The sequence below is a fragment of the Malaclemys terrapin genome, chromosome 4 (assembly GCF_027887155.1).
Source record: "Malaclemys terrapin pileata isolate rMalTer1 chromosome 4, rMalTer1.hap1, whole genome shotgun sequence".
Lineage (NCBI taxonomy): Eukaryota > Metazoa > Chordata > Testudines > Emydidae > Malaclemys > Malaclemys terrapin.
In genome coordinates, this window is record NC_071508.1 from 134,007,861 (window position 1) to 134,030,508 (window position 22,648).

The window sequence follows — 22,648 nt, forward strand, 5'->3', positions numbered from 1 at the left end:
GCTGTTAACATTTGGATGTTCTTTTTAACAGGAAGCATCACAGGTTGAGCCAGTTGAGCAGTATTATTATTTATTTGTGTAATTGTTAACAGCTTGCGATCCTATTGAGGATAGAGGGGCCAATTGTGCTAGGTGCTGTACAGGGTAAGATGCTCCCTGCCCCAAATTGTTTATAATCCGAGACAAGACACTCCAAAGTGGTCATAAATGTTGGAAAGAAGGAGAGGAGATGAGAATGAGGGGAACAATTATATGGTTTGTATAGACCAAACAAACAATTATCAATAGTCCATACTTGCCATCTACATCTGTTTATCAGCTGGCAATTTCCTATAGGTGTTGTAGTAGAAGTGAGTCTTGAGAGAAGATTTTAAGGACAAATTAGTGGCTCTGCATACTGCTTCAGGAAGTCTATTGCCTACCTAAGCAGTGGCATGGAAAAAATTGGGAAGGAGCAGCAGAGGCTGGCAGGCATCCTTAATGATGTGTAAGGGAAGACAGATAACATATATCAGCAGATAAATAGGTGGGGCTTAAGTTGTGAAGATCCTTGGAGGTGAGAAGGGACCTGTATACGCCACAGTACAGAGGGACCAAATTCTGCAGCAGCAACACCTAAATTCCATAGCTACGTTCATGTATTCTGTTGCCTTGAAATCCCTTTATTCTCCATCTCCTTTCCCCCCTCCTCCCCACACAAACCACATAGCTGTGGCTCAGAGTTGGAAAAATATTCATTGAGATAAAAATCTGTCATTATTTTTGAATGATAATTTTCAAAGAGGGATGTTTGGCTGTACTCTCCAGGAGGCCTGGCTCCCATGATGTGGTCCAGCTCAGAATGGCCTTTCTCCATGTGTCATGGGCAAGTGATAAACTTGTACCTGGCTTCAGTGGCTCATCTTCTCTCCTCCCCAGGTGTTCGATTCTGTGCTGTTCTCCAAGTACCTCTACTCCTAGCTCTACTGTTCTGGCTTTGCCTGGTCTTTGTCTGGAACCTGGGCTCAGCTCTGGCTCCCCAACTTGTTGGTGTCTGGTTACAGGGAACAGTGCAGGGAATGTGCACTGTAGTCCATTAACTCTCCTTTGTCTGCAAAGCTGGAGAGAAAGAGGCAGGTCCCAACTGGGCAAGAAGACAGGGAAAAGAATGTTGGGTAGCCTGCCAATAGGACTCAGACTAGGGATCAACATGATCTCAACAATGGTCAATGAAGATAATTGTAGCATTTTGAATAGACTTGGTACAGGTAAGATGGGTGTCAGGAAGACCCCAGAGAGGAGGAAGTTGAAGTAATCAAGATGGGAGACGAGGTTTTGGACTAGTATGTGGATTTTTTTAATTGTGTCCAAGAGGTTTTGTCTGAAGATATTATGAAAGAAAATACTGCAAGATTTGGACATGGCCTGCATGCACTTTTAAAAAGTGAACGTTTTAATGTCTTTTCAGAAAGAAAGTCCCTGTGCCAATGCAACTAGCATAGATTTCCCTGTGGTTTTGGGAGTGGGAAGTTTCATTATTTTTAAATACCAAAATTATTTTTAAAAATTTTAATATTTTGTAATTTGAACAAAACAAGCATCAGAATCATACTTCTTTTTGGAGACACCAACTTAGAGGACTGATAGGATGATTGATTTCAGTTCATTTTACTACTGACAGATAATTCCTTTGTTTAATAAATCAATTTTTAACTACAAAACAAACAATTACAAAAAAAGTCGTCTAATAAATGCGCATCATCCACCATTTTCTAATGTAACGTAAAAGTTAAGAATCTGAATAAATGTATGTAAAACTATATAATTCTTTAAATGTGTATGGATATAATGTATTCTCCTGATTAACAAAAGTAAGTACCAAATTTAGTGTCAAGGCTATATTTAGTTGCAAACCAACATGTCTTAAGGGCTCCCAACTAATGAGAATTAACCTCTCTTTAGGAAAATAACTAAAAGAGTACAAATACAAAATAAGATTAAAATTGAAGATTTAAATCAATCTATTATGCCAGATCTTCACCTCTTGGTATGTCAGATTTTACACCAATGTTCATACGATAATAGGTCTCTTATTTACAATATGTGGTGCAATATGGATGTGAAAGTTATGCTTCATCATTTAAGAAATACAGCAGTAGTTTGAAAACTACTACCATAAATGCTTTTCAAGATTAGGAATGCTTTAATGTATTTTTCCTGGTATGCTGTGTAACACTAAAAAAAAAAATGTTTTCAAGCATTGTAAGAATAAAAATCATATGAAATCAGATTTTAATATAAAAAGATGACTTAAATTCAAAATATTTTAGCAAGTTGTATCCTGGTGTTTTTAGGTGGTGGAAGTTGGACACTTCTGGGGTTACCGAATAGATGAAAAAAATATGACTGCTCTCAAAAGGCTTACTGCTGAGATTAACCACCTGGACCTGATGCCTCTACCAGTGCGTCCATATCCTGACTTAGTTTGTCTGGCACAGTTTACTGAGTTTGAAAACAAAAGATACTATAGAGCCCAGATCTTGTATGTTTCTGGAGATTCTGCTGAGGTATAGTAATATGTTATGTTATATTGAATGGTAAGAACTAATTGGATTAACAATCTTGTAGCTTCATATTTTTAATGAAATACTTTTGTGACAATTACAAACATCTTTATAAAGAAAGCAAATGTATAAAAGCAAACGTTAGCCAAAGTGCCCCAGGAGCAAATGAATGATAGGTCAGAACACAACAGGGAAATTGTCACTTTGTGACATTGAAGGAAAACTTTGATAGGAGAGAAAAGTGGGTCATGTAGTAATGTGTGCTGAAGTAGAAGGTAGCAAATGAAAAACTGAAAACAGGCTCCAACTACAAGATCTATAGTTTGGAAGAATACTTCAAATAACAAAATTGTAAGTCAACTTGATGAATCAGTGTCAGCATGTAATGTCTGAGAAGGTAAATGTGTTCATCAGAGTGATCAAAAATCACAACTTGATGGAATCACGTGTTTTCAACTGTATGTAAAAGGATGGCCACACTGGGGAGGGATAGTTCAGTGGTTTGAGCATTGGCCTGCTAAACCCAGGGTTGTGAGTTCAATCCTTGAGGGGACCATTTGGGGATTTAGTTGGGGATTGGTCCTGCTTTGATCAGAGGTTTGGACTAGATGATCTCCTAGGTCTCTTCCAACCCTGATATTCTATGATTCTATGAATTGGCTTCTGAGGGATTGTCTTCACTACTGAGGAGATCGCCGCCGCTGCAGTTGATGCAGCGGGTGTCCATTTGGCAGGTCTAGTGAAGACCCACTAAATCGATAGCAGAGTGCTCTCCGCTACTCCAGCTCCCTGAGAAGAGTAAGGTAAGTCGACCAGAGAGCATCTCCCATTAATGCAGCTCAGTGAAGACACCACGGTAAATCAACCTAAGCTACGTCAACAACTCCAGCTACATTATTAATGTAGGTGGAGTAGCGTAACTTAGATCGACTTACCCCGGTAGTGAAGACAAGCCCTCAGAACAGTTACATGCTACCTCTCTGTGGTGCCAAAGGTTCCCCTTCCAAGAGCCTTGATTGCACTGTAGCAGTGACCCCTCACCACTGGCTCCCTTGAAGCTAGGTGCCCAGCTACAGCTAACCACTCCTACTTTTGATAAAGCTTGTTTGAGGTCTGAATCAGGCCTGCAGGTAGGTTGGGGTAGTCCAGATTTCTTGGTCAAGGCATAGTCAATATCCAGACTCCAGAGAAATAATTTAAAAAACCCAGTAATGATGATGATTAAATAACATTTTGGAGTCCATTAAAAAGCATCTGGCAATCTGGATTTGGCCCACAGTCTGCCTATTGACTACCCCTGAAGTAGGTGTAGCCTCAGGCACAGGCTGACTGGGCTTTGCTCTAAGGCCATCAGCTCTCATCATAGATGTGGTGCCCCTCAAATGCAGACGCAATTGCATGGAAAGCTAACAACCCTTTCTTGACTTTGCTGTTCTGTTCTTGGCAAGGATCACCTGACAGTTTTAAGGTATGTACGAGTATGATTTTAATAGCTTCATGTGGGCACCACTTCTAATTGCATGATCAGTTGATGAAATCCGATCTAATTCTGTATGTACATGCCTTACAGAAGTCCAGTAAATCTCCAAATCTTTGGAATCTTTTTGCCATCCCTGTCAGCAAGTGGACAGCAAAGCAGCTGATCAGATAGATCAGACAGGCCTGTCTGTTCCACTGACATTTTTGTTTTGGATGGCGGGGGAGAGGGGAATGTAATCTCTGGCTGTCACCCTCCTCTACATGCCAATCTGTGCAGTAACTATCTGCCAATCCAGAGACCACAAGTAGTTGACTTCATCCACTGCTGATGTGAGGTAAGATTATGCAAATTTCAATCTAAGCCACCAGCCCTTAGTCCATAATTAGTATGAACCAAGAACTGTTGCCTTGGAGAAAAGTTTGCCTAATGCTGTCTCTAGTTAGCAGTTGTTTTTTGATTGATGGATGTGTAACCTAGGAAAAGATGGAGCAATAGGCAAGACAAAATTGACCTGTTGTTTCTGACACATTCTGCCTCCAGGAACCCATTATTCAAGACTGTAGTTGTTGTAAGTATTTGTCTTTCAGTTGGTTATGTAGTGTATTGTGCGACTGAACTGTCTGTCTCTGTGTAGCTGATGTGTAACTATTAAAGTAGTTTTATATACTGCAGTAGGTCCATTGTGTGCCTGCTACCTTACATCTGCTAAACTTGCACTTTCTTTAGTGCTTTGGAATCTCCACTGATTTTATATTTTCATTTCTTTCTTTGTTGTCAAGGTTTTCTTTGTCGATTATGGCAATAGATCAAGAGTCTTTTTAAATCTTTTAAAGGAAATTCCAAACTACCTTCGAGAGCTCCCTTTTCAGGTAATGCTAAATGGTGTTTGCTTCTTTTTAATGAATGTATTAATATTATAGGCCACCAAGCTTGAGATTCTTTTAAACCTCAACAAAACTTTCCCAAATAATAAAGATCCATGACTGGCTACCATATTTTGCTAATCTGATATATGTGAAAGCCTTTGTCACTAGTCATACATAAAGTATTTTTGGAAGCCTAAGTGTTTTCCACCAAGAGAAGACCTATTTAATAAGTAATCTTGTTTCATGTAACTGTAGAACAGTGGTGCCTACCTTGTGGTTTGGGGTCATGTGTAGTTCTCAAGGGTTATTGTGTGAACAATGTTTATATTTGATTATTAACGGTGATCGGCTCCCCCACCATGAAGCACAGGCCCTGCCAGCACCGCTCCACACCTGCCCAAGGCTTGCAGTTTGGGGGGGGGGCAATGCTGGCCCCGTCCCCCCAGACTACACCCGGGTTAAAAAGTGTGGGGCCGTGGCCCCCCCCTATTTTGGTGCCGTTGGTGTAGACGTACGCGTCAGTATAATGGGATTTGTACCAGCAATCTTAGGAGTTCTCTATGTAAAATAATGAATTTAATATGGTTAATGGAGGAAGTGTTATGCATGTGATGGTTTATCTTTTTGATTGTTACTGATCTGAATTGTTTTGGTAAGAAAATCAAAATGTGTCTGTCACTTCTGGAGTTCATCATGCTTTCTTTAATATGTTGTTTTAGGCTTTAGAATTCAAGATATGCAAGATGCGCCCCTCTGCGAAATCTCTTGTATGTGGAGAACAGTGGAGCTATGGTGCTAGCCAAAGATTTGCTTCATTAGTAAATGACTGTGTTCTTATAGTGAAGGTGTATTCAGTTGTGCACAGTGTTCTGCATGTGGATGTTTACCGTTACTCCGGAATTAAAGAAGTGAACATTCGAGACATGCTCATTGAAGAGGGCTATGCTGAGCTAGCAGAAGAATCCTATGAATCAAAAGTATGCATTAAATAAAAAGCAGTGTTTTGCCATGCCTGTTAAATTTCTTATGCTAATTTATTTCATCTCCTCTTATGGCCTGATACATTGGGCTGAGATATTGACAGCTATGTAAGCTAAGCAGGGTTGACTCTGGTTAATACTTTAATGAGAGTATATATTATAAAACGTGCACGTGTATGTAAGACTGTGGTCAATATAATTGGTCCTTGAGATGCTTTACATATACTAAACTAATCCTAGTATGTGTGTGTGGGGGAAAAGGGGGCTGAACTAACTGTTTTTGAGACTCTTCCAAACCCATGTCTTTCAGTGAAGGGTGTAATGCTTCAGTTAGATGAATGTCTTGTATTAAGTACTGCTAAGTGCTTTATGATTCCGTGGAAGGTGTTAAGGCAAATCATTGTTTTTGAATTCAAACTTGTGTTTGTCCACACAAATACATGTACATATTTTTGGCATGAACTGTTTCTTTTAATTTTGAAAAGTTTGAACATTTCGCAATTTGTTCTAACTCTTTTTTCTATTTTTTATTTAGCAAAGCAATGAACTCAAAGAATTCTATTCAAAACAAATAGAAAATGAGGAGAATGTAACTCTAAAAAAAAAAAACCAGGAAGAAAAACGCCTTATTGAAACGTTGTTAAATCACTTTTCTGCCAATAAATTTGGTACACCAAATTGTAAGGTAACTTCAGAAATGGTTTCATTTCTATATGAAGCTAGTATAACTAGAGTCCTCAAGGGCTTATATATCTTGTTCTCCTCCCACCATACAGAACCTCCAATGGGACCTCAGTTTGGTTCTCAGTGCTCTGAGCTTTGAAATAATGGCTACTTTTTCTCTCATCCATCTCTCCCTCAAGACTCCATTCCTCATAGCCTTCACTTCAGCTAGATGAATGGGAGAGCTTGGTGCTGTTGTGGCTGACCCCCATATACCACCAGTTCCACTGCATCCCTATCCTTGCTTCATCCCAAAGGTCTCATGGGAATCCCACATAAATCAAGAGATTTTCCTGCCAGTGTTCTACCCAAAACTTCATACCTCCAAGGAGAAGACCAGCCTACATACACGAGACTTCAGAAGGGCCCTCGCCGTCTACCTTGACAGGACTAAGACCGTACAGGCCTCTCCTAAGCGATTTGAATTATTTGCAGAGAGGATGAAGGGTCAACCTATTTCCACTCAAAGGCGGTCTGAGTGCGTTTCTGGTTGCATCTTAACCTGCTGTGAATCAGCTGGGATGCAGTACCTCATGGTGTTGGCACATTCCACTAGAGCTCAGTCCACATCTAGAGCTCTATTGAAGGATGTTCCCATAACAGAAATTTGTAGGATTGCAGTATGATCTTTCATTAATACCTTTGTCAAGCATTAAATTTTCTTCCAAAGATGATACTACTTTGACTCAGACCTCCAAGCCATCTTAGACTTACCTCCTCAGCACCCACCTCCTCATTGAGTTACTGCTTGGGAGTTTCCTACGGAGGAGCAACAGCAGGGATACATAATTGAAGGAGAGGTTACTTACCTTACAATAACTTGAGTTTTTCAAGAATTCTTGTTCTAATGGGTGCTCTACCTCCCGCCCTCCTTCCCCTGAGCTGTGGAGGCTCTGCTTTATAGTGAGAAGGAACTGAGGAGCGGCGGGTCTGCACCTCCTTACATGCCTAGGGAGGTTGTGGAATCTCCGTCTCTGGAGATATTTAAGAGTAGGTTAGATAAATGTCTATTTGGGATGGTCTAGGCAGTATTTGGTCCTGCCATGCGGGCAGGGGACTGGACTCGATGACCTCTCGAGGTCCCTTCCAGTCCTAGAATCTATGAATCTATGCCCTTGTTTGGAGGCATGAGGTGCTATTCTATGCAGACGCAGGCCCATGGACACTACTAGACATTCTCCAGTCGAGAGAGCGTGGGCGCACGTGCATCCAAAAGCAAATGCTGTGGTTCTGTGCATTTATTTCTTATAACTTGAATGTAAATACATATGGCAAATAGGTACTGCCCTTGGTTTCCTACTAAGTAAACTAATATAGAACTGGTGATGCAAAGTTACTGCAGCACACTAAGTGCTATTGGTGATACAGTAGATGGCCCAGGCAAACTCAAAACTGTTAATTTAGTTGCATCTCATAGGAAAGCATAGCCATAACTAAACAGTGAGTATTGATCATTATGTAAAAGTGTGTCATGTACTGTACTCTGATTTTGAGTTAACCCTCATCTGTATTATATATATAAATTTTTTTTGTTTGTTTTTTTCCCAAAATCTGGTGTCTGAAGTTAGGCTCCTGATTTTTAGTTCAGTCTTCCAAACACCCACATACATGCTTAATTCACACAAATGAGTGGCCCCATAGAACTCAATGGGACTACTTTCATGCAAAAAGTTAAGCATGTACGTAGTGTCTACAAGATTGGGAGCCTAGACACTTAAATACAAATGGCCTGATTTTCAGAGGTGATATGGATTTCCAGCTCCTATTGAAGTTATTGAGAAACAGTGATTGCTCAGCTCCTGTGAAAAGCGTAATTTTTATTTAGGTGCCTAGATATAAATTTAGGAACTTTACTTTAGGCACCCAGGTTTGAAAAAGTTGGATATTAGTATATGCCCAATAAAGTATTAAAATAATATATTATTTTTATTTTCATCTAAAAACTGAAACTCACTTGAACTGTCTTGTTTCAAAGGCAACGCTTCATGGCCCCTTCAATCCTTATGAGCTGAAGTGTCACAGCATGGTCCAGATTTCCAAATTCAGGTATGATAAAGCTTTTGTCGTGAATGGCAGGCAAACCATAGGTCATTGTATTGGTAGAAATAAGAGTTACTGGAATACACACTTTCACATCTTAAATTTTTTTTATTAATTCACCATTATGCTTAAATACTATTTAGTTCTGTAGAAGTAAAAAAAGAAATATACATAATGTTAAAAGTTCTGAGACGAATGGGAGAGTTTGACGCAGTTCCAATGTCCAGAGAAATTGTATTTAATATCTAGAATACAAGGCTGGGACTTGACTCACTAACTAGAGTGAGTTTGATTGACTTTGCACACTTATGGCTGATTCATAATTTTAAAAGGATTTTTAGATACACATTTCTACTGACTTTTCTTTCTTATTGCCAGTTAATATCTTTTGTCATTTTTTCCTAGATGTAGCTGGATAGAAAAGGAGAGTATAAACTCTGTAATTGTCAATAATTCTCCTGAGGATCCATTTCAGAAAATGTTGGTTGCTGCTGCTGTATCAGTAAATCCAACTGGTAATTCTAAATATATATTTGTGTTCCTTATTTTTCTCACTTCCTTTTCTTTAACTACTTAGCATTGTCCATATGAATAGCCATAGAACTAAATTATATCTGATACTGAAATTCTATCTACCAACTGCTTAGAGGTTCGTTGTGCTGTCAAGGCTTTCTGTTAATTATCAATTTTTGTTCCTTTTTGTAATAGGATCTACGATGTTGTTAAGAGAAACATCTCTGATGCCTCCTATTCCAGGACTACCAGCACTCCTCAGTATGTTGTTTGCTCCTGTTATAGAACTCAGGTATATATGCATTTTTGAAGTATGATAGCAGAATGATTTATTCTCTAGCATCCTTCTACACCTCCCTTGTTTCTTCCATCCCTTACAGGCAGTTGCATGTTATATTGCTAAGTTAACAATGTTGGCTGTATATGTGAATTTGGGATTCCAGAGTTTGCCTTCATGAAAACTTGTTTTAGTTCATGAGATGTTACTGTAAGTCTAAGAGGAGGAGGAACTGTACTAGTCTTAGATCTGCCGGGGGGATGGGAGTTTTGTGTATTTTAGGGGCTGTTGAGGGACTAAGTTGCTATTAAATTTATTATTTTCACCTACGTCAGTGTGATGGGGTATACAAATCCCACACTGGGCAACAAGTGGTTAAGTGATTATTTTGGGCCCAGCCAGTCCCGCCCCACCACACCTGCAGCAAATGCTCCTTCTGTTGGAGGAATTAGAAGACAGGGAAACAGCTCATTTGGGGGCAGACCTGGAAGAGAGCAGACCTGCAGCCCACAGTTTCAGCAGCGCAGAGCAGAGGGAAGGCTGACATCTCAAACACAACTGCCCCAAAGGAGCCCTCCATGAGGGAAAGGAGGACCCACCCCAGAACAATCAGAGGGGGATGTATCCCTGTCTTCCCCACATTGGTAATCTCCTCTTATTTTCTTGATGTGGACTCACCCAACAGGGGAAAGCGTTGGACTAAGCTGACCAGGGAGGAGATAGGAAGTGGCACAGGGAAGACAGCCTTCATCAGCCTCTGTTGCCAGACCACTGGTAGTCTAAAGGATCCTGCGTCAGAGCCTGATGGAGTGGGAGGGCCCGGGCTCTGCTACCGACAACCCCCCTGCCAGTTATGGGTTGCAGCCTTGACCACTAGGCCATGCTTCCCAGCCAAACCCCAGATGAGGACCATTACAGTCAGGGATATCTTGAGCCACAGATAGGACCTCTTTAAAAAATATATATATTTATATTTTTAAAGAGGTGCTATCCGTGGCTCAAGATATATAAAATCAAATAAATAAAATTAGGAACCATTAGGAAAGGGATAGTTAATGAAAACGGAAAATATCATAATTTCACTACATAAATCCATGGTATGCCCACACGGCGTGTTGTTCTGGTGGTCCCATCTCAAAAAAGATGTATTAGAATTGGAAAAAGTGCAGAGGAGGGCAACGAAAATGATTAGGGATATGGAACAGCTTCCATATGAGGAGAGATTAAAAAGACTGAGACTGTTCAGTTTGGAAAGAAAGAAGACTAGGGGGGTGGGATATGATAGAGGTCTATAAAATCATGAATGGTATGAAGAAAGTGAATGAGGAAATGTTATTTACCCTTTCACATAACAAAAGAACTAGGAATCACCTGATGAAGTTAGTAGACAGCATGTTTAAAACAAACATGAGGAAGTACTTCTTTACACAATGCCCAGTCAACCTGTGGAACTCATTGCCATGGGATATTGGGCAGGCAAAGCGTATAACTGGATTTTTAAAAAAGAATTTGATAAGTTAATGGAGTTTAGGGCTCAGTGGCTATTAGCCAAAGTGGTCAGGGACACAAACCCATGCTCTGGGTGTCCCTAAGCTTCCAACTGCCCAGAGCTGGGACTGGACGATGGGAATGGATCATTTGAAATTGCTTTGTTCTGTTCATTCCTTCTGAAGGATGTGGTAGTGGTCACTGTCAGAAGATTGAATACTGGGTTAGATGGACCATTGGCCTGATCCAATATAGCTGTGCTTACGCTCTTGTGTAGATGAGATCCTAGGCTGACAAAGTGTTTGTGCTGTGATAGACAATGATAGGCTCTGAAAGTGCTTTCTGCTCTCCTGGTCAAACCCATCTTGGAAGGAGCTTGAGAAACTTGGAAGCCTTTAAAGGTAGAAAATTCATGAATTAGAAATTGGAGGAAATAAAAAATCATTTGATTCTATGTATTGGTTTGAGCTGAAATGTATAATGGAAACCTAATAACCACAGGTTGGACAACAGGAGTTATAACCCTTAAGCCACAAACTGAGGTCAGTGCAGGTCACTATTTCAACACAAGGGATGCTGCATTTCGTCAGACTAAGTTCTGGTCTGTATATGTTCAATACTCCTTAAGCATTGAGCAGCTGTCAGTCACAGCTTTGCCACTTTTAAACTAGTTATGCAGGGAAAATGAGAACACTATTTTGTTGTGATGCTGCATCAGCATGTCAACACATTATTCCAGCATCACGATGTAGTGTCATGACAAGGTGTTGCATGAACCCTAAAAGTTGTTCTGGGATCCTTACAAATCCCACAAGCTAGTCTGTATCAGTAACTTGGGTTTTCTTTGGCAATACACATGTTTGTTCCTATGAGGGTATCACTATATTGCAATCACCAGGTGTGATTGCCACTTGTGTAGACACACCTGAGCTAGCTTTAATCTAGTTAGCTCAGGGTTTGAAGTGCTGAAGCCCAGAGTTCCAGCCATGCTTGTACAGCCAGCATTCTGCAGTAGCTTCACTGCTCTGATACCCAAGCTAGCTAGATTAACTTGCATACCTCTTCTTGAGCAGCAATCAAAACCATCAATTTGCAGTATAGATCTAATCAGAGCATGTCTTCATATTCATGTGGGATTGGTGTTCCAGATGAGGTTGCTTTGTTTTCTTCAATTTCATCTTTCCAAAATTTCAGTTCAAGTTTTCATTTTGTTTAGGGTTGATAAAAGTGGAAGGAGTTTTACTGGTGTTCTTTGTGGTTTGGGGTGGAATCAAAGTCTTGGAACCCCACTGCTTCCAGAACATGACATGGAGCTGACATTTGATGTGCAATTTGGCGTGGATGACATAGTAGAGGTAAAACATGCATATGGATTATTTTCATTGCAGTAGTGCATGTCTGGAATCTAGCAGATGTCAGAAATTGTTAGCTCTTGCGATTTTATTACTTGAAGTCTAGCAACCTTTGGCAGAATTTTAGTTGTCTAATTTTTTTAGTGAAATTGCCTGTTTATAACCTTGAACTGATCTTGTGTGTCAGATACTAAGTCTAAAAACCCTAAGGTGGTTTCATTAAACTTTATTGAACAAAGTCAGATATTGAATACAGTACATTATCATTTTTGTAGACAGTTGTATATCATTAAGCCAGTAACTAAGCAAATACAATTCTGTGCTAATCAAACTCCTATGCGAGGTGGGTTTTTTGTTTTTCTGTGTTATTTTCAAACCTTTTAATTATTATTTGGTATAAAATAATGCTATTTAAAAATCCACTTAGTCATAAAATATTAGACATTCTTATATAAAATTATATACAGAGCTTTTCTCAGATGTCTTTGCTAATGTTGATTATAAAAATGAACATTCAGTGTTAACTAAACCATTCTAGACAGACAGACATAGGCATGCACACACACACACACATCCCTAAGTATACTCTGAATTTAAACTGGAAATGTTGTTTGGGCTGCTCATTATTATGTATCATTGAAATGTTCACAGATAAACATCTTAAGAACGGCCATTAACAAACTGGTTTGTGATGGCCCAAATGGCCCAAGGTATTTGGGGCAAGAGAGAATTGCACAGCTGCAGGAGAACGCTCGTGAAAAACTTTTAGGGTAAGACTACTTTTCTTAACGAGAATTTTGTTTATTTTCTTAGTTTATAGCAAAACAGAATTCACATTTATTTTCACGCTTCTGTCTGGTACTAGCCATCTTGATTTACCTTGCTTGTTTATAAAGCAGTAAATCACTAGTTTGAGCTTTGCTTTCAAAATATTTCTTCTTTTCAGCATTTTAATATAGGTTTTAGACTTATTGTTTCCATTATTTTACTGCTACTGTAACACTAGGTCAACAGGAAAGCCTAACAGTTAGTAGAATCATAAAAACTAAAGATATCAAAACCTGTTCCTCAAGATATTAGTTGTTATAGTTCCCTGTTCTAGGGACTGACTGACAGGAACTCATATGGCTTCAGAACCTAGAGAGTTTCTTCTTCTCTCCCTGTGATGGAATCTCTTGGAGACTTTTCCTTCCATATTACATCTGAGGTACACACTGCTGTCTCTCCCTCATCAAATCTATGCCAAGAGGAGGTGTTAGCAGAGATTACACTGCTCTACAGCCAAAATGCTTCTGAAATAAATGTAGTCAAATTTTACTAATTCTGGGTCACTGAGAACGAAAATGATGCGTTGATTGGCTCTAGTTTTCAAGATATGCTATTGGGTCAGTATATACGACCCTTGACTTGGGAATAGCGGAGGATAAGTGAGTTATAAAGGGAAGGGATCTCAGTTTAAACCAGAAATGACTAAAATACATCTTTGACAGACTGGATCTATGAATAAATCTATGACTGGGTTTGGACAGTACTTGCTTTTTAGGCAAAACAATGAATGATGCAATCTGAAGCTGATATTGCGTCATACATGATATGAATTGCATCATGTTATTCCTAGAAGTCATGGATGATGCAATCATAACGAAGCTTACATCACTCTGCTGAACAAATTGCCCTATATCCGCTCTAGAAATCATACAGTGTCGTGCTCTCTTATTTGTCAGTGTTTGATTTTGCAAAGGGACACATTTCTGTTTAGCCAAAGTGAGCAGAGATGCTTCGTACTTGTGTGAACAGTGCAGATAACTTCTGCTATGTTTGTGGTGAAGTGACTTTTGCATCACAAAAGCGCAGTATAACCACTATGGTTAAGAAAGCATATCACCTTTATTTTGGCTGCAAAATTGGAGATCAGGACAAGAGGTGAGCCCCACACATATGCTGCAACACTTGTGCAACAAATCTTCGCCAGTGGTTGAACAGGAAAAGGAAAGCTATGCCTTATGCAGTGCCAATGATTTGGAGAGAGCCAACAGATCATACCAGCAATTGTTACTTCTGCATGCCTTACTACTGCATGCATACTTCTGGTGCCTCCAGTTGGGAAAGGTGTGTTGAAGAAAAAGTGGACTGTGCATTATCCAAACATTCCATCAGCTATACGCCCAGTACCCCACGGAGAAGGACTGCCAGTTCCTGATGCACCAGCATCATTCTCACTTGAGTCAGACGAGGAAGAGGATGAAACTTCTGGTCCTGAACCATCAATGTCACAGGACCCACATTTTCTCCCATCCTCCAGACTACAGCAGTGGAATCTCCTGGCAGGTGATGTTAGGGTTTCCATGTTCCGTGACCGTCAAAAGGATCTTGTACCATTCTTCTTCATGGAAGGTGATCTTGTAGCCTGCAACAACATCGATGGTGTGATGGCAGCCCTCAACATCGTTCACGATCCAGATGAGTGGAGACTGTTCATTGATTCATCGAAGACGAGTCTTAAAGCTGTTTTACTGCATAATGGCAATGTTTTGCCATCAATTCCAGTTGGTCATGCAGTCCATATGAAGGAAACCTATGACAACATGAAACAACTTTTGAGGTGCATAAACTATGACCAACATCAGTGGCAGCTTTGTGGCGATTTGAAGGTTGTTGCTCTCTTGCTTGGTCTGCAGACTGGATACACAAAGTACTGCTGTTTTCTCTGCGAATGGGATAGTTGTGCAAGAGATTCCCACTACATCAAGAAAGATTGGCCACTCTGACAGTCATTGGAGCCTGGGAGGAAAAGTGTTCAGCATCAACCACCTGTTGAATCAAGGAAGATGTTGTTACCACCCTTACACATCAAGCTCGGTCTGATGAAGAACTTTGTCAAGGCCATTGACAAAACACAAGCAGCTTTCAAGTACCTCCATGGAAAATTTCCAAGCTTAAATGAAGCTAAGATAAAGGAAGATGTCTTTGTTGGTCCTCAGATTTGTGAACTTCTTCGAGATGATGCATTTGGCCATGCACTGCGTGGCAAGGAAAAGACGGCATGGAAAGCCTTCCAGTTAGTGGCAATAAATTTTCTCGGAAACAACAAGGCAGACAACTACAGGTTGTTGGTGGAAAACCTCCTCAAGGCATACGAAAGCCTTGGTTGCAACATGTCACTAAAGATACATTTTTTGCACTCTCATCTAGATTTTTTTCCACCGAACTGCGGAGCAGTGAGCAACGAGCACGGCGAGTGATTTCACCAGGACATTGCAACAATGGAGAAATGCTATCAGGGCAAATGGAGCCCATCAATGCTTGCAGACTATTGCTGGACAGTGACAAGAGATGTAATGAATACAAGAGACAAGCCAAGAAGCGCCGAGTAGACATTGAATAGGACTAAACTATGTACATAATAGTTTTTTGCCTTTTGTTTCATAATAAATTTTATTTATATAACCCTTTTGCTGATTTTTAAAGTGTTACATAAACAGGACAGGTGAAATATTATCATGTAAAGCAACCATAAACACATGAAAAGACCTAGGTTTACAATTTATGATTAAAACTCTTCTATCTATACACTATACATAGACATAAAATGTAAAAACTTAAATATCTTAGAAACAGTAGCCAATCAGTTGTTTTAATTGTCATATTTGAATTCAGCACATCAAAATACATAATAAATAGCACATTTTATCTCTGAAGCAGACGACTTCTCAAAAATTGTAGACCAGTGTAATTGCTAGAATTCTCCTTCCCTTCTCCTACCTTATTGGATCTGTCCCAAGAGAAAGCAGGGTACTTACTGAGGCCACCTGCCTCTTTCTGGCAATGCTTCCTTGATTCTTATGACCAAATCAAAGGAACTGATACCAATATAGTGCAGAGTACTTGGGGTATCGAGCATCAGTGCAGCTCGCAGTTTATCTGTCTCCTAAAGCTTTCTACAGAGCCAGCCCCAGTATGAAGAGTCACTAGGGCAATTCTCTAAAGTATGTAGCTGGTATGGTCCTTGAAGCTTTGAGCAAGCCTGTCTGTCTCTGTGAATGTAGGGTAGGCATCTTTGTGCTAGATCTAAACCTTTAATAAACCTTTTAATCCGTATACACAGTGTGTGATGAAACAGATACAAATGTGATTGTTGGCAACAGCCATCCAGCGACCCTCTTTTGCAGTCATGCACTAGCTGTTACGCAGGGTCTCCAATGGTACCTTCCTACCCAGGAAAGATGCTAGTCTGTGTGCCAGAAGGAAATGCCTTCCCGAAGCACTGTGCATTGAGGTGGGGGCAATTTCATGATGCAACTTCATGTCAAAATGGAGCAGAAGCTTTTAGTGGAGTCCCCCCGTGCAAAATGCAATGGGGAAAGAGTGGTTGCTGTCACATAGAACGTAGAGAGAATTGATATGGGCAGTTTCTATGACTCCCTTCTTTGTTGTACCTGCTCAATTCAAATATATGATTTGCCAGTGGTTACTATCTCAACTCCTTTGATGTATGTGAGCACTAACACGTCTACCCCAACTTTAAATCCACTCCACACGTCTTGAGTGAGGTAGATTAGTAAGTTACAGAAGTCAGGTTTTGCTCTGGGGGGGCCATATAGCAAGAATTCTTTAGGGCATCAACACTTGCCAGCAGGGCCAGTGCAGGGATATTTTGCGCCCTACGCGAAACTTCCACCTTGCGGCGCCCTTCCCCCTCCCCCCGGACAACGTCTGAAAACTAGTAAACTTATTATTATAAACAGCCTGTCAGAATGGGTAAGGGCTTTGTAATGTTTCTTTTTTTACCTTTAAGGCATTTCAATTGTTTGCCATTGCCTCTGATAGTGTCCCATTCAAAGTCTTACTATTGTGCAAAGCTAAACAATTGAGCCTTGCATTGCATCACCAGTCAGGTTAGGCAGGATGACAAATCCCCCTTGCCCCAAAGGGCCATTATCCCCGATGACTAATTTCTACTCCATGTCTATAAAGCAGACTTTTAAGGTAAATACATTATTCCTTCAATATTACCCATGCACACATCTCACAAAGATTCTCACTCTTGACAAGTTACCAGCCTTGTGTAGATCCCTTCCAGGTTCCTCTTTGTGGGTAAGTGCCCTGTAAGACACGTGTGGGGTTCAGTGAGTTTGTCAGGCCTGCAGTGACATCTGTTTGTGAAGATCAGGGGGCCCTTTTCCAAGGAGTGCTGATGTCACAGTGAGCTTGGGGTGGCTGACAGTATGGGGCAGGGCACTGAGGCTGGTGGGGCAGGTAACACTCCCTGGACTGGGGGGCAGGCGGTGTAGAGTTGGGGCAGGGGTAGGTACCTGTCAATCTACATACTTGGGCTGCGCCAGCAGCCTCTTTACCTCAGAGTCTCCCCCGCTTGCCCGGGCGCAACTACTCTCTCAAGCTCCCAAGCCACTGTGGCCACGGCCACCCGGGAGGATGCGGGCGGGGAGCGCTGCCGAGGAGGAGACACCCGGGGTTGGGCTTGGCTGGGGCCCCGCACCTGCCGGCTGAGAGCAGCAGGAACCGGGCGCTGCTTGGGGGAAGCCAGGCGGCAGCAGCCTCTGCAGCAGCAGGGGCAGGCAGGGAGTGTAGCCCGCCATGGGGCAGGAGAGGCCGCGCTGCTGCTGCTGTTTCCTGCCTACAACCGTCCTTTGCTTAGTTATCCTGGTCTTAAGATTTGTGGATCATAGTTAAGGCCCTACCAAATTGACGGCCATGAAAAACACATCATGGACCGTGAAATCTGGTCTCCGCCCATGAAATCTGGTCTTTTGCGTGCTTTTATCCTATACTATACAGATTTAATGGGGGGAGATCAGCGTTTCCCAAATTGGGGGTCCTGCCCAAAAGGGAGTTGTGGGGGGGGGTGTCTTAAGGTTATTTTGGGGGGGGGGGTGCGGTATTGCCACCCTTACTTCTGCACTGCCTTCAGAGCTTGGCAGCTGGAGAGCGGCGACTGTTGGCCGGGCACCCAGCTCTGAAGGTTGTGCCCTGCCAGCAGCAGCACAGAATTAAGGGTGACAATATCATACCTTGTCACACTTACTTCTGCACTGCTGCCTTCAGAGCCGGTTGGCCGGTCAGGATCCCTACAATTACAACACTGTGAACGTTCAGATTGAAATAGCTGAAATCATGAAATTATTCATTTTTAAAACCCTATGTCCGTGAAATTGACCAAAATGGACCGTGAATTTGATAGGGCCCTATCACAGTATCCAGAAACAAAATTTCAGAAGTAAATTTACATTTTACTCCCCCCTTAACCCCTCCCCCAAAGTATCAGAAGTTGAACATACTCCGATTTTGAAGGAAGAGACCATCTGCTAGCATAGTGTTGCATTGTTTATCTTATTTTTCCCCTTATATAAAATCTTTCTCCTCCTGTATTTCAGTTGTTTTCTGGTCATTTTTTGTTTAATACACTGAAAAAAATGCCTTGCTGAAAAGACACTACATGCATAAAGACAGGTTTCAGAGTAGCAGCTGTGTTAGTCTGTATCCGCAAAAAGAACAGGAGTACTTGTGGCACCTTAGAGACTAACACATTTATTTGAGCATAAGCTTTCGTGGGCTCAAATAAATGTGTTAGTCTCTAAGGTGCCACAAGTACTCCTGTTCTTTTTACATGCATAAAACTATTCAGGCTAAGTCTTTCATGGTTTCCCCTTTACAGTTTTTTTTAAATTAACTGTATTTACATCATGTCACCACTACTTAAGAGTAAAATGTGTATTTGAAATACACATCTAGACAGAATTAATTAAAATGTATCACTGTTGTACTTCCCATAGCTTGAGGAAATAACTGGGGCATACAGACAATCTATAATAATTGAGTTGTTACAGAAAACAAAATGATCTAAAGATAGCTAAACTAGATCCAAATGAATAAGCATACATAAATGTATGGAATAAATGATAGTTGCAAATTGTAGCACTTTGTCAAATAAACAACTTATACCAAATATTTTTTCTCTCAGAATAAGTTTTAAAACAAATAGTTTCACGAGAGCATGACATTATCTGTGACTTCTCACACATATTATAGATAGTATTAGATAAATGAGCAAATTAGACTAACATGAAAATGTTAACATTTCATCCAGCACCGGAATGTAATAAATTTCCACCTATTTCATTAGGTGTTTAGAGTTAACGATATACCATTGGGTTTCTTAAAGATGTTTTTATGATATTTCAGTTTAATCTGCAAATCAAAACCTCGACAAGTAATTGCTCCCAAGTGGTATGGGAAACCATATGATTGGAATCAGGTAAGGTTATAATTTTCTAAAAAAACTAAGCAAATGGGAATGGGTTATTACCATATTCCTTCATATCTGGAGACTTACAGTAGGTTCAGATCTGATGGTCACAAGTAAGATGTTTTTTGTCTGTGTATTCCTTTGCTGATATCTGTTAACCTCATGAGCAGAGATGGTTTGAATAACAGTACAAACAGTAGGTTTGGATTTGATGTGCATGGACAGATCCATACACTCAGTCTGGCTCTTGTAATATTTCCTGTTTAATTTTGTGACCTCCAATATTCATTATTTCCAAACAAAACACTTCAGAAATTTGCAGTGAAGGATGGGTTTCTGGCAGGGAGTTGTAATTTATTAGTTGCTGCTCAGTAGGATAAACATTTTATTACTATCTGAATTTTTGTATTTCCCCCTTAGAAATTAACCTTTTGGTACTGCCCATCAAATAGCATAAAATTAACTAAAGGAAAGGAAAGTTGGTGACTGGTGTATTTATGTTATTTGTTTTGGAATTGTTAGCTCACTGCAGTATATGTTAGATTTTATTGCTGGCCATTGTTGTATAACAGGATTTCCTTTTTATACTTTCAGGAAACCTGCTGGTTTTAGGGTCAGATAGGGAAGTAGTAGTCTGGAGATTTCAAAGGGTTTCTTGCAGCACAGAAGTAGGGTTTTTGTTTGGAGTAAGTCCTAGTCTGCCCTGTTAGTCTGTTAGAAATCTTTCCTAACTTCCTCAGTGGGTCTCCCCATCCAACCAGATTCCCACCACATTTGGTTCATGGCCAGCTTAGTGGTCAGTGAACCAGCAGGAACAAGGCAGGCCAGTGGGTATCATGTGTCTTTGGTGGTGGAGGGAACTGGGTGCTTTTCTGAGATGGGTAAGTGAGGGGTTTAGGTCTTTTCTTGAAAGGGAAGGAAAGTCTGAGAAGATGGGATAAGCACAGAGGGCAAATATGCTCATCCTCTTCACAGTTCACTGTGGGGAGTGTGTTTATTTTCTTTTAATTTTGCTGTAAGGTTGTCCTATATAGATGTTATATTATAAGAGTGCAAATGGACAGAAAATATCTGTCCTCTGCAGCTCTAGTACAGAATGTGCATATTTCTATGTTTTATACCTTGCATAAGCTGAAGTAGTGCTTGCTACTCATTTTTCAAATTTTAGTAGCTATCCACAGTGTCAAAATATGCTATTATGCCATCTCTCTCTCAGGGAAAAGGCCACTTAATATTTTTTTAGACGCTCTTAAATCCCACAATGCTGTGTTACCTTTAACAGACACACATTCTCCTTTCCCTTCTAAACTGCCTAAGGAACTGAAAAAACCTATGGCTGATCCTTATTTCATGTTGTGTATGGGAGATGAGCAGTGCTAAAGCAGTGCTCTATACTGATTCCTCCCACAATATGCACGTGTATATGAGTGTGTTCATTTTAACCTGATAATTCAAAGAACAGCAACTCATGGGATATTTTTTTTTTTACTACAGTACAAAGATTTGCAGGATATAATTATATGGGGCAATGAGCATGCTAGTATAGTCTTTTATTTATCTACATCGTTTTTAATTTTTCGTAAAAGCAAATTGGCGTGTAAGCCATATAGCAACATGTCAAGTCTGAGAGACCAGGACATCTGACTTAATATAATTACAGAATGCTTACCTTATTAGTTATCCACTTGATAAGTAAAGCCTGTGGATCTGAAATGGAGAATTCTGGCATAGGCATCCCATGAGGTAAGTTTGGGTTTTGATGGTAATATTTATCTAATTTTTAAGCATGCCATAAAGAACATGAGCAGAATTTGTATGATTTGGAACAATCAAAAAGTTATTTGAAAACAAGATAGTGGGGGGGGGGGAAATCTTGTGTTTGCAGAGTAAGAACATATGAACTTACATCTTTCTAACATTGTAATTTTGCTTTTTTTCATTAGGTGGATTCAAAACTGATCATCGACCAGTCTGAAAGGCAGAATGAAAGAGGAAAGAACGCTTTCCTTTACCAGCTACATAAGCTGGTTGTGTTAAATACTTAAATATTTCTAGAAATCCTTAAAAGAAAGAAATGTTAAAGCCAGTTCTTAGTTTAATTTTACTGATGTTTTCTGTATGATCCTTAAAGTTTGGCTCCACATCCCTCTGATCTTAAAGAGGAAGGTAGTATGCAGTTTGGAATGTCCTACTGGGTGTATTAATAAGATTTAAAAAATGTATTATGTGTTAATATCTGGTGTTCTCCCAGAGATTAAGACTCAAGGTACACATATACTGAAAATACTGTTCATAGAACAGATTTGTTTAGAGCAAGAGGCTCTTTTTCTTTTAATAATGTTTCTGAGACGACTTTTCAAAAAGCACCCAATAAACGGAAGGGGAGAAAATAGATACAGTCTTAGTTGTTTAGCTCTTTCACTAAAGTATACAACAGCGAAAGATGAATAAGATTTTCTTTGTCTTTGAGATAAAATATATTGAGTTGCATGTTGAATTATATATATGTTTTATTTTTATGTTACTAGTGTTTGAATAATAAATCTTACAGCAAATTTACTAATTTGTTTTCTATAATTAAAAAGTTAATGAACACTGATATTTTAGTTTATGTACTGGTGACTTCAAGGCATATTTGTGTACAGATTTAGCTATAGTATATAATTAAATATCTCATGCTCGATATAATCACTTGCACAGTACACTTTTGACACAAAACATAAGTCATAAGTACATATTTTTTCATAGGTGGAGGGAAAAATCTTTTTGAACCTCTGAGTCATTGTTCCTCCATTCTTTTTTCCTGTCCCCTAAAACACAAGGTCTTTACCCCCAAAAACTATGAGGCTGCTAGCTTCAGAATAAAACACACAATTGGAAATAAGATATGGTGTCTTTCCCCTTCCTCTTTATAAACCTGGTTAATAAAAATTGAATTTAATGACTATTGGTGTGCCACTAGATTCATAATATACAACAGATATTTTTTAAGTAGTTTAATTCTGTTAAACCAGTAGGTGGCAGTGCCAATCACCATAAATAGGCTAGCAGCTCAGAGAAACAAAGCTAAAGTGAAGAAATCTTAAAAGAACAGTAATTTTAGTAATACTGTGAGTCAAGAG

The 22,648-nt window shown here is 39.9% G+C and overlaps 1 protein-coding gene across 1 annotated transcript in view; it reads left to right on the top strand.

Annotated features, from left to right (window-relative positions):
* TDRD9 (tudor domain containing 9) overlaps positions 1–22,030 on the top strand; it is a 164,681-nt gene extending 142,651 nt beyond the window's left edge. The window contains exons 26-36 of the mRNA XM_054024976.1: positions 2,334–2,546; positions 4,803–4,892; positions 5,609–5,866; positions 6,405–6,554; positions 8,568–8,638; positions 9,038–9,147; positions 9,341–9,437; positions 12,127–12,265; positions 12,914–13,032; positions 19,463–19,535; positions 21,470–22,030. Of these exons, the coding sequence (XP_053880951.1) occupies positions 2,334–2,546; positions 4,803–4,892; positions 5,609–5,866; positions 6,405–6,554; positions 8,568–8,638; positions 9,038–9,147; positions 9,341–9,437; positions 12,127–12,265; positions 12,914–13,032; positions 19,463–19,535; positions 21,470–21,571 (1,422 nt within the window). The 3' untranslated portion in view covers positions 21,572–22,030. The remainder of the gene's footprint in view (positions 1–2,333; positions 2,547–4,802; positions 4,893–5,608; positions 5,867–6,404; positions 6,555–8,567; positions 8,639–9,037; positions 9,148–9,340; positions 9,438–12,126; positions 12,266–12,913; positions 13,033–19,462; positions 19,536–21,469) is intronic.
* Positions 22,031–22,648: the final 618 nt, after the last annotated feature.